The sequence below is a fragment of the Mandrillus leucophaeus genome, unplaced genomic scaffold, assembly GCF_000951045.1.
Source record: "Mandrillus leucophaeus isolate KB7577 unplaced genomic scaffold, Mleu.le_1.0 Scaffold759, whole genome shotgun sequence".
In the NCBI taxonomy this organism is placed as follows: Eukaryota; Metazoa; Chordata; class Mammalia; order Primates; family Cercopithecidae; genus Mandrillus; species Mandrillus leucophaeus.
In genome coordinates, this window is record NW_012108241.1 from 726,083 (window position 1) to 739,356 (window position 13,274).

A 13,274-nucleotide genomic window follows, 5' to 3' on the forward strand; every position below is an offset into this window, starting at 1 on the left:
AAAAAAAAAAAAAAAAGAATTTTGGGAAAATAAAGTATCTGTAGTGTTCCCAGTCCATTTTAGTTCAATGGAAGAAAATATTACCAGTAATAAGCAAATGAAGTATTACATTTACATACATTTTCTTCAGAATGCAACTGGCTTTACATCTATGTTTCCCTATATTTTTTATATTAATATATACTATATTAAACTAGTGGGGTTTTTTTGGATTTTTTGTTTTGATTTGTTTTTTTTTTTTTTTTTTGTGGCAGGTTCTCACTCTGTCGCCCAGGCTGGAGTGCAGTGGCACAATCTTAGCTCACTGCAACCTCTGCCTCCCAGATTCAAGCAATTCTCCTGTCTCAGCCTCCTGAATAGCTGGGATTACAGGTGTGCCCCACCAAGCCTGGCTAATTTTTTTTGCATTTTTGGTAGAGATGCGGTTTCACCATGTTAGCCAGGCTAGTCTTGAACCCTTGACCTCAAGAGATCCACCCACCTCAGCTTCTCAAAGTGCTGAGATTACAGGCCTGAGCCATAAACTAGTGTTTAATATACTTATGAGAATAAATAAATTCTATTATTCACACTATTAAAAGTAACAAATTGACACCCAAATCAGGTAGCCCACCAGCAGAAGGTCAGAATTAGAATTCCACTCATCTAACTCTCAATTCAGTGTTTCTTCCTAGTTAATTTCATTTTACTAAAAAGTAATAACTATTATCTATACTTATGTATCTTTGACAATTTCCAAAATGAAAGGTTTCTTTTTAAGTATCATTAGGTATGCAGTGTGTTATCAGCAACAATATTGATGGTGTGCCACTGTAAGTTAAGGCACCTTTTCCTCTTCCTTAAAGGATTGGAATCACGTTGCGGTATGCAGCTCAGTATAAATACTAATCTCCTCAGCACAGCTAGCAGATATTAAATACAGGCATACTTCATTTTATTTCACTTTTCAGCTATGGCATTTGTTACAAATTGAAGGTCTGTGGCAACCCTGTGTCCAGCAAGACTGTAAGCACCACTTTTCAAACAGCATGTGCCTGCTTTGTGTCTCTGTGTCACATTTTGCTAATTCTTGCATTATTTCACACTTTTCATTATTATTATATATATTATAGTCATCAGTGATCAGTGATCTTTGACGTTATTATTGTCATTGTTTGGGGGCTCCAGGAACCACACCCATCCATGCAGTGAACTTAATCAATAAATGTTGTGTGTGTTCTGACTGCTCCACTTACCCACCATTCCCCCATCTCTCTCTCTCTCTCCTCAGGCCTCCCTATTCTTGGAGACACAAAATTGAAATTAGGCCAATTAACAACCCTACCATGACTTTTACATGTTCAAGTAAAAGGAAGAGTCTCATACATCTCTCACTTTAAATCAAAAGCTAGAAATGATTAAGCTTAGAAAGCAAGGCTTGTTGAAAACCAAGACTAGCTGAAAGCTAGGCCTCTGTGTCAAACAATTAACCAAGTTGTGAATGCAAAGAAAAAGTTCTTGAGGGAAATTAAAAGTGTTACTGCAGTAAACACATGAATGATGAGAAAGCAGAACAGTCTGATTGTCGATATAAAGAAAGTTTGAATTCTCTGGATAGATGAAAGTAGTCACAACATTTCCTTAAGCAAAAGCCTAATCCAGAGCAAGGTCCTAACTGTCTTCGATTCTATGAAGGCTGAGAGAGCTGAGGAAGCTGTGGGTCGGGGGATGGAGGAAACCTTTGAAGCTAGCAAAGGTTGGTTCCTAAGGTTTAAAAAGGAGCTATCTCAATAGCAAAAAGGTGCAAGGTGAAACAGCAAGTGCTAATGTAGAAGCAGAAGCAAGTTATCCAGAAGATCTAGCTAAGATCACTGATGAAGGTGGCTACACTGGAAAACCAATTTTTAATGTAGAGGAAACAGCCTTATACTGGAAGAAGATGCCATCTAGGACTTCCATAGCTAAAGAGGAGAAGTCAATGCCTGGCTCTAAAGCTTTAAAAGACAGGTTGACTCTTTTGTTAGAGGCTGATGCAGCTGGTGACTTTAAGTTGAAGTCAGTGCCCATTTACCATTCCAAAAAATCCTAGGGTCCTTAAGAATTATGCTAGCTATATTATTCTTGTGCTCTATAAATGGAATAACAAACCCCAACATATCTATTTACAGCATGATTTACTACATATTTTAAGCCCACTGTTGAGGCCTACTGCTCAGAAAACGAAAGAGATTCCCTTCAGAATATTACTTCTCATTGACAATGCACCTGGTTCCCCAAGAACCCTGATGGAGATGTACAAGGAGATTAATGTTTTCATGACTCATAGCACAACATCCATTCTGTAGCCCATGGACCAAGGAGGAATTTTAACTTCCAAGTTTTGTTATTTAAGAAATACTTTGTGTAAGGCTACACCTGCCATAAACAGTAATTCATCTGATGGATCTGGAAAAAGTACATTGAAAATGAAATAAATGAAAAGTAAATTGAAAATGCGTTCATCATTCTAGATGTCATTAAGAACATTCGTGATCCATGGGAGGAGGTCAAAATATCAACATTAACAGAAGTTTGAAAGAAGTGGATTCCAAACATCACGAATGACTTTGAGGTATTCAAGACTTCAGTGGAGTAAGTAACTGCACATGTGGTAGAAATAGCAAGATAACTAGAATTCGAAGTGGAGCCTAAAGATGTGACCGAATTGCTGCAGCTTTATGATAGAACTTGAATGGATGATGAATTGCTTCTTACAGATGAGCAAAGAAGATGGTTTCTTGAGATGGAAGCTACTCCTGGTGAAGATGCTGTCAACATTGTTGAAATGGCAACAAAGCATTTAAAATATTACATAAACTTAGTTGAGAAAGCAGCAACAGGGTTTGAGAGGATTGACTCCAATTTTGAAAGAAGTTCTACTATAGGTAAAATGCTATCCAACAACCTCTCACGCTACAGAGAAATCTGTCATAAAAGGAAGAGTCCAATGAAACAGACAATTTTCTGAATTTTGGAGCAGTGGAGAAGACTCTGATATGGATGTGGGGAGGATGATGAAGGGTCAAATATAAGAAAAACTAAGTTGTAAATGCCCATAGATTATTCAAATAGAAATGGCTGTGTCCAGAACTGAGTTTCAAAAGAATCGGGACAACTTGAATAAACTCCATCAAAAGTCACAAATACAATTAAAGTCTTAGAGAAGTAGATCTTAGGAGAAACAAGTTCAAGAGGTATTTTTTTGTACCTCATGGTGACTATAGTTAATCATATGTTGCATATTTGAAAGTTGCTAACAGAGTAGACTTTAAGTGTTCTCACCACAAAAAAGATAAGTGTGTGAGGTAATGCATATGTTAAATAGCTTTATTTACTCATTTCACATATATGCCTATACAAAAACATCATGCTGTATGACACAAGTACATATAATTTTTACTTCTCAATTAAAAAAATAAAAAGGTAAAAAAGAAAAGCAGACCAAAAAAAAAAAATGAGCTACAATTATATATTCCACATGGAGGCACATAGGATCTTGGAGTTAGAACTAGCATCCTAGTTCACTGGCTTTCCAGATTTTCTCTTGACATAGGAATAAATCCCTTCCCCCTTTCCCCTGTGTGCCTGAGGAAGCAGACAGAAGACTCAAGGAGTCATTTAATTATTCTTAAGCACAGTGAGATCTTACTAAGTGACTATGTCCTCTTATGAAGAGAACCTGATGTAAAGTTTAAACCAGAGCATGAAAAAAATGCAAAATACTAGAACAAGGTTTGTGAAAATGTTCTGAAACTTTCTTGCAGGAAGAGTTGGGCAGTAAGTGGATATTTTTTCTGTATCCTACTTGCCAGTTGAATTGGCAAACTTAACAAAGCTGGAGAAATAGATTGGAAGTAATAACTTTGTTTCAGAAATTGCACTGCCAAGAGGAACCTCATTACCTCTTGGCTTGGTGTTTGAGAAAAATCCAGTCCAGCTGACAAAATGAAGATGAGCGAGACACTCAACTAAAGATTGTAAATGCACTAGTCTCAGCGTGGTTTTCCAAATGTAATCCTCTACTCCCAGAAAAAGAACTTAACTGTTCATTAATGAAGTGCAGGTGTATGCGAACAACTGGAATGAAGAGAAAAGTTGTCCCAAAGTGAAAAGCAATGCCTGAAACCGAATGGTAAGACTATATGCAGGGGGCTACATTCATTTGTTCAGGAAATATCTAGAGTTCTTATCTACCTTTTGCCAGGCAATGTGCTAACTGCTGCGAAGTCTATCACAATTACTAAAACTGTTCTCTTCTCAAGGCTTATGCAAGATGAAAGGAGGAGGGAGGAGAGAAAATAGAAATATTGGCTGATGAGAAAGGGAGATACATAAAAGAAGAGGAAGAGAAAGGAGACTGAGGGAGAAAAAAGAGAAGGAAATTGAAGGAGGAACAGAAAGAAAAGTTGACGTTTACAGCTTCGACATACTTCAGGCCCATATTATATCTTACCTATTGCAATAAATCCTTAAAACAGTGTCTTTCATTCTTCCTTTCAACACACATTCATTGAACATTATCTCTGAAGTTCTCCAGAAGGCAAAACCTACAATGAGAATTTGGGTGCTAATACTTTACTCAGGAGGTTCCAGGCCAGGAGGCAACGACAGCGAGGAAACAACAGGAGTAAAGCAAAGGAAATACGAGGCAATGCTGTGTGGTATGTTATCCTGCTGACCACCATTTATCATCAAACCACAAAGATACATAGTCAATACTCAGGAGATCTGTGTTTTTGGTAGGATTGCAAAAAGAAATTGTACATGGTAAAAATCTCCAGGGGCACTGTGAGTGGCCTGGCCTCCTCCTGAATCTGTTTCTCACTGGTCAAGGTTCACTCCACAAGGAGCTAAGCTCCCTACACTTGCAGGTTGTATCCTCCAGATTGCAGCATCCAGCCTCTCAGCTGCTACTCGAGGAAGCCAGATCCCAGACACCATGACATAGTGTTTCATCCAAGTTTGAAAATGGACTGGCAACACCTTTAACCGTCTAGGAAGGGAAATGAGACAGTTAAACCACAGAGCACAAGCCAAGGACAAGAAAGAAGGTGGTAAAAGGAGGGTGAGAAGGGACACAAAGCTTGAATTCAGTACAAGCAATTTTTACATGCCAGATACTGTGCCCAGTGCTAGGAAGATGAGAGTAAATAACACAGATCTGGTTATTTACCTGATCTCAGACTTGCACAGCAGCAAGGTGACCAGTACGCATAAACAAGCAAGTATCATGCAGTGAGACAAAGTGCTGTAGTGGCTGAGGAGCAGAGGTACCTGTGCCATCTCAAAGAACTCCCAGAAGAGATACTTTCTAGGCATGGGTTATCCAGGTACAGGTCTGAGTCAGGGAGTAAATGTGTGAGGGAGGAAACTAAGGGAGACTATATGATAGTGGGCAACAGGCAGACAGAGGTGAGTTCCAAAGCCCTAGACAGTGAAGGATGTTCAGCATTGTTGTAGAGCTCCAAGGGTTGAACAGAAATGGAGACTTAACAGTTCAGGTATTACCATATCATGGTCTGATCACACGAGGCCTAAGATCATAGCCTACAGTTCTACCTCTCTACCCTAAACCCATAGTCCTTACCTTCATCTCCCTCATATTCATGGCCAGCTTGATTATCAGTTTTACTGAAAGTACGTTCTCTGCCTTTCCACCTCTGTGTCTTTGCACAAGGCCTGCTTCCTCTGAGACTCTGTCCCGTTCACATGAACACCTGTTTAAACCATGCACTTGCTTTAAGGCCCAGGTAGAAGCTTTCTTATCCCCACCTCTACCCTATGACCCCACGTCTCACTGGTTTAATCTCTTCTTACCTAAAATCCCTATTTTCTCTTAAGGTTATTATTTCATTTTGATAGTTATTTATTTAACTGGCTCACCTCCCCTCCTAGACCATTAAAGAGGTGAAAAGTAACACTGATAAAAATAAACAATTTTCATGGCTTCTATAAACTTTTTTGTTTTTAAAACAACAGAGGGATATATTTAACTATGGAAATTATTTAGAAATCAACTAGCATTGCCTTAGTCCAAAACTACCGGGCAAAGCCCCCATTTCAGTCCAAGCCGATCTCTCTGGCCCAGTAATGCTCCTTGTTTCTTTCTCCTTTGTTTTCCTTCCCAATCTTTCCCCATGGGCCATTTCCCTCACTCAGGATCCTTATACCTTTTATTTTGTCTGGTTGCATTTTGGGCTCTCAGAGCCACCTAGCTTTGGCATGGAATTCTGATATCCAGGTTGCAGAAAGTTTTGGTCTGATCAACAAACAATTCCTTTCTCTGTGCTATCTAAAAAACAGAGAATTCAATCAAACTCAACGTGTCATTTTCTCATGTTTAAGAGTTTCCATTTTGAATTCCAGAAACATTTGCTATTTGCCTTTTACATGAAGAGTATTGACACTTGGAAATACAAAGAAGAATATCAAACATGGTCTTTAAGGGCCTTTACGGCCAAACCAGTGACAAAGATGATTATGATAATAGTTAGAAATCAAAGAAGTGATGTACTACAAGAGTATGAACTTAGGGCTATAGGATTAGGAAAGCTGAACTATTTCTGGTAAAACCATTGGCAAAATCCAAATTCATATCTAGGTCTAGGTCATTCACAATCTCCCTCCTCCATGATGCCACATGCTTTAGTTTCAGCAACACACAGTAGTGAATTTTCAGTTTAGTTATGTTAACTTTGAAGAAATATATAACACATTGCACGTGTTCTTCCTCTTCAGGAGATCAAATTAAATAGGACTCACACATCGTTTAAAAAGCAAATTTTTCCATAAGCCATTTGTTTTTCCCAGAGCAACCTCTACTCAGTGCTAGGCTTTCTCCTCAAATATCCAGCCTCTCTCATTCGTCCAGGGTAGCTCTCTCCTGCTGTTGTTTAATGAGGTGCATTTTACCTTGAGCTAAACAAATTAGGAAATTTTTAATATCAAGAACAGTCTGATAATTTAATAAACACTTAAAATAGGAATGCCAATATTTTTGCTAAGCCCATTAATTCAATAAACATTTGCTATATCACACTAAGGTAAGTTTGTTACACTTGATTTTAAAAATTAACTAAACTTAGGTACAAATGCAATCAAATAGAACCAGTAGAAACCAATCTCGCTTTGGACTCTTTCTGACTTCGTGTTTCTTTTGTTCCTTAACTCTTCCGAGCATTATACTTTAAAAGAGAATATTTGAACTATATATGTAGATATATGGCTTATAAAGTCTATGTCTGCCTCTGCAAAAAAGTGGGAATTTAAAGAGGGAACATACGTCATTACTTTCACCAACTCTTCTACTTCCTTCCATTTACAGATAACAATTTGGAAAAGAAACTTGTTTACACTTAGCCTAGGCAGCATGACACGCTAAGTATTCTCACTTAAGAAGAAGATGGAGTTAACACTAGAGATCTGGAGCATCTGTGAGTCTAGGATCCTGCATCAATAACCCAGGGAGAAATGGCTTTCAAGTCCTAAACTCTATCTTAGTGTGTAGGTTCAAGATATAAGCGGAGAGATAATGCAGCCTAATGGAAAGAAAAGATCCCTAAGAGTTTGACTTAATAAGTTTCTTCCTCCTTCCTCCCTGCTCTCTCCTTCCCCATTCCCTCTCCCTTCTCTCTGCTGCATTCTCCCTCTTCCTTTCTTCCTCTTCCTCCTCCTCCTTCATCTTTCATCCTCCTCCCCCCTTCTTTTTCTTCCTCCACTTCTGTTCCTCCTCCTTCTTGCTAAAAACACAGGAGTAACTGCTTGCCTTCACTCATCTTCTCATTCTCTCCCCTCCCCACATCTTTTCATTACCACCTGTGTCATTGTGAGGAATCCAGAGATCTGCATGTTAATAATTCTCTTGTGCTACCCTTTGCTGACTTTCTTCTACACCTATGATTTCAATAATTGAAGATGTTTCCAAGATAGAAAGATTACAAGCCAAGAACCTTATCTCTCTTGGCCTTATGTGAACTGTCATCAAATATCCTGCTGTTAATTAGCAAAGGTTGTTTTATCCTGTTATCTCTGCTTCTCTCTTAGCATAAAGCAAGAGAAAATGCTATAAGCCCACTAAAACAGTCTCATTGCTCCTCTAAGGGTCGACATCAAAGGAAGTTCTTAGTGTACTACTTTCCTGACACCTTATTCTCACACCCAAATGACTTTATTGACTTTAAAACCAATTTCTAAAGACAGGTGAAAGATATTTCCAGTATTTCAAATGATGTTGGAATATCTCCTCCAACTGCCCCTTAAGATATCAGCTCAGAATGTAAATTACTTTATTTCACAACTCAAAAACTTCCTGGATAATCAGACACATTTGCACATAGGATATGATAACTCATGGTAATTTTCTTAGCATGCTAATGTTTTTACAAGCTTAAATACAGTCAATATGAGATTTCCTTTCTGTTTAAAAACCTACAGTAGGGGGAAAAAAGGCTGCGGCACATACCCATATTCTCAAAAACAAAGTCTTAATCCAGAATAGCATAAAAGGCCTACCTTTCCACTGTCATTGTAACTTTCTTTTACCCTGAGCTCTCTTCACACCAGTGCACAGGCTGCTACTGAACACAAACCTCTCCATTTCTTCTCATGTGTTCTTCCACACCTTAGAACGTGCTTATGGACTCTCCAAGCTCCTTTTAAATATCACCTCGATGAAGATTACTCTTGGGCATCAATAAATGGATTAAACCATGTTAGATATGTAATCATCAAAACACTTAAGTCACTGTAACATACGTATTCAATAGTTCAATTATTATTACAACTAAAAGCCTATAAATTACTGGGGGACACCCTTATGACAGATACACTTTAGTGCATAGACTAACTCATAAGAGGCACATAATTTTTTTAAACAAATAAATGTTTGATTGTTATGTAATTTTACTCACCAAATCAACATATTCAAAATCAAATTAATGAACTAGAAGACTGGTACAACATTTATGTGGTTTACATTTCCTTCAAAGTCAGAATTAAAACCCAGAACCCCAAATATATTGTTTCCATATACTACTCATAATATGGTTTGGCTGTGTACCCACCCAAATCTCATCTTGAATTGTAGCTCCCATAATTTCCACATGATATAAGAGGGACCCGGTAGGAGATAACTGAATCATGGGGGTGGTTTGCCCCATACTATTCTCATGGTAGTGAATAAGCCTCATGAGATCTGATGGTTTTATAAAGGGACACTCCTTTTGCTTGGCTCTCATTCTTTCTCGTCTGCTGCCACGTAAGACGTGCCTTTCCCCTTCTGCCAAGATTGTGAGGCCTCGCTAGTCATGTGGAACTGCTAGTTCATTAAACCTCTTTTTCTTTATTAATTACCCAGTCTCAGATATGTCTTTATCAGCAGCATGGAAATGGACTAATACAACTTAGCATTCCAGAATGTGTGCCCTTATGTGGTCATGTACTCTTAATGCCAACTCTGAGGCCAGAATGAAGACAATATTATTAGTGCAGAGGGGGCAACTAATGCATTTAACAATTCGTAGCTAAATTGTGTTCCATTTTTAATACAATATCAATAGTGAATCTGAAATATATATATTTTAGAAAATTCAAGCAATATTTTGCTCCACTACAACCACACCAAAATTTTTTCCTGATTTTTAAATATAGTTTATAGTTTTAATAAATTTTGCTTCACCATATGAATATATGGCATATCTACTTCTATGCCACTTAAATTCATATTTGTTGATATCCTAGTCTCTAGGTCACATTGCCATACATGGAATGTCTTTATTAGATTTTGAAAGTGCATTCCTTGGTTCATGTTTTACTTTCTGAGAAATGACTGCTGAATGCAAACTGAGTGGCTTTAATTTTATTTGAGAAAAGGCAAGAAGAAAGTGGTCTTACCAAATTCAAGCTTTTATTTTACAGGTAAGCATCACTTGTGATGCTACTTGATTTATAAAAGAAAAACACAATTCTCTTTAAAACAACAAGTGTTAAGCAAAATCATAAATAGTCCTCTACATTTTCATTCCCAATTCTACTGGCTTGGCTAATATTACTGGTAATATTTACACTGATGGTTACAACACTATTTTGGCTGCATTTAAAACACCACATGAACACTGAACAACGGTATCAACTAAATATGCCATAGGTGTTATTATACTGTTGCAGAAAACATCATGAATTGAGGTTCAATGAGGAATGACATGTCACCAAAAATAAGTCATCAACAGGACCATATCAATGTCAGAATTTAGCTTCAGCATCCAGCCTAGACCAAGAAATTTGGAGACCCTTGGGAGGGGATTAGTATTTTTAAAAATTATTATTATTATGGCATCTGGGAGTTACATGCATTCTATCACAGGAAGGATCCACGGAAATGAAGTTTGCTTTTCCCCCAAGATTGTGAATTCCTCTAAAATCTGGTTCTTGGAATCAGAGCTGCTAAATCACCAGTGGATGATGGGGTTTTGTACAGAAGAAAAGTCAAGCAATCACACTCCAGAGTGAACAAAGCGTATCCTTGAGTCTAAGGGAAAATTAACCTTGTGGGGATGTCAATACTGACTCACAAAGGAATTTCCAAAGTCAGTGCTACTAAAATGCTTCCTCCCTCCAAAGTATGAATATCTAACATAACAACAATATTAATAATTTGACGTTCACAGAAACTGAATGTGAAATGTTTCCAGTTTTAACCTTTATTATTGCATTAACAGATGGATTTAAAATATTTATATTCTTCTTACTTCACTGGGCAAATACTCACAGGTTCCTAACAATAAAAATTCAGTTGTTCCTTTGTGTTTAATGGGGGCCAAGAAGAAATTCTCATTCCAGATTTGTCAAGGTACATCTATAAATGATAACAGTAAGAAGTGAAAGCATTTATAAGAAAGGAAAGTAACGGGCGAACAATCCCGTTAGTTCGCTTCTACACAAGAGCAAAATAAAACCTTTGATAACAACTACTAAGGTAAGCAGTAAGCTATACAGTGCCTTTATGGCAGCTGTGCTGTGTTATCCAGTATAGTCTTACTTGCTATATTCAGCTCTGTACAGGAGTATACGATCGTGTTACACATCTACGTATTTACATCCAGGTCCCATATCTAGCCTCTCCCCCTGAGAACTGGACTATCAGACTTACAGCTTTCTAAGTACTTTCTGTTTTCCTGTGAACACAGATATTAATTTCCAAGTGTGCTTTGGCCTAAGACATTTTCCTCCTCTTTAGATGCTTGGAGTAGATTGTACTAGGGCTTGATAGACTGTTCACTCTGCAAATAACACCCCTTCTCTATTCCACCTGCCCCCCACACTATGTAAGCATATAATTCCCAATTCTAGAACACCAGACTTCCACTTGCCTCCTACTTATAATCTTCCTGCCCAGTAAGTTTCCATTGAAAAAACTAGAAAGATGAAGCCTGAAGAAACTTTAGCAATAGGTGATCCATAAGAAAAGCTATTTTTACAAAAGAAACTTTAGAAAGATGAAAATGTCAATAGCAGATTAAAAGTTGAAGCTGAAAAATAGGTAGGTCATAATGCATCAATTCTATACAAGTTTTATTTATATGTTGATCCCTGAAGACCTTCCAACAGTAGACGGTAGTCGAAGAAAAGAAGAGAGGAGCTGGAATGGAAAGATCACCAAGCTTTGAAAAACTAACCTGGAGCATTTTAATCTAAATTCTGTTCCTACAAATTCAGAGGAGTAACTATAGTCGTTTTGTCCTGAAATAAAAAGTGTTTAGGCTGTAATTTTCCAAAGTGAAATCAGAGAAGGAAGAAAATTCAATCATTATTTTCAAAAACAACTGTAGCCCTGTCAATGTGGCCTTTTAGCACCAATTGTTGAAGCAAAATGCTAAGCAGTCTGCAAGAACCATCCCATCAGGTACCTTAACTGAGGCTATGGTCACAGATGCCTATGCATTCTGCAAAGCTGTGACACACACAAAAAGACATCTAGCATGACAAGCTTTACAGAATTAAAAGGATGCATTACTATAGCAAGAAAATTTGCATCTTGCCTTCCTAACCAAAGCCCACAGTGTAAATATGTCCTCATACCTGGCAAGCCCAAGGAAACATTCTCATCTTTACCACTTCTGCAGGGAGTACTGCTTGTGTTCTCCAATTAGAAGAGGCCACAAATTCTTCTAGAGTGGAAGCATCTTTGTCTTCTCATGACTTCTCAACCAATTGACTTACATAAATCCGAGTAAGTTTCCCAGTTTCTAAATGTTATCACTATCTGCACTCTGAAATAAATGCACTATTGCTGGGTGACACCCACCAATTAGAGAGCTTATCATGGAGGAAGCTACTGTTTTCTCTTCTCCTCTTCCATTTCTTCAGAAAACTTAAAATTTGGCACCAAAACACCGGATCCTTGATATTTAAAAGGAACATGTTTGTAGAAATTTCCACATTAAAAAATTCACACACATAAAAATTCCTTTGAGCAAAAAATTTTAAAAAAAGAAGAAGAATGCTATTCATTCATTACTGACTCATTCCTGGCATACCACACCCTTAGCTTGTAGCATTTATGTATGCTACTCACCCTAACTACATTTTCTCCTTTAACTTTCACAGTGACTCTTGGGAGACATATTACTTTCGCTACTATTTCTAACTATCCCAAGCGTTAGGGATAGCATACAAATGGTTGACAAAATAAATATTAAATTCGTGAATGCTAAGTGTCAGTTATTTCAAGAAGAACACCGGAAGAGTTGGAGAGATTTTCCTTCCAACCAGCAGCGCACCGTCTGTCCCGGAACTGGCTGCCTACCTTCCTTGGCCCTCAGTGCGGCAGCTGCTGGTACGCTCTGGGTACAGTACACCTCCCGGGTCTGGATCCCACCGCCACACACGGGTCCTGTCACATGCCAGTGGGGATCCTGCTGCTCGAGGAGGAGAGAGACTTGGCATTCTTTCCATTCAGAGGTTCTCCAGGAATACCTGTTTGGTTTGGTTTATTTAAAAGAAGAAGAAGAAGTAAGAAAAATATACAACTCTAAGGGAAACTTAAGTCATGAAATCAAGAGGCATAATCTCTCTTTCTAGGACCAAATCTTTGCCTGTGGATAAAGAAGTATACTAACTTTGTATTACTAAATCCCTTTTATTTCCTAGGGAAAAAAAAAAAAAAAATCCAGCAGCCCAGCATGACAGTAGCACAGGATGACCCAGGCTAAAGGAACATGATACGGATAAACAGTGAATGTGTCTCAGCCTTGAAGCTG

General features: G+C 38.0%; 1 protein-coding gene across 1 annotated transcript in view; it reads right to left on the reverse strand.

Moving 5' to 3' along the window:
* The window catches only part of THSD7B (thrombospondin, type I, domain containing 7B), a 649,627-nt gene that overhangs the window by 572,468 nt on the left and 63,885 nt on the right, over positions 1-13,274 (reverse strand). The window contains exon 4 of the mRNA XM_011966357.1: positions 12,821-12,990. Coding sequence (XP_011821747.1) covers positions 12,821-12,990 — 170 coding nt within the window. The remainder of the gene's footprint in view (positions 1-12,820; positions 12,991-13,274) is intronic.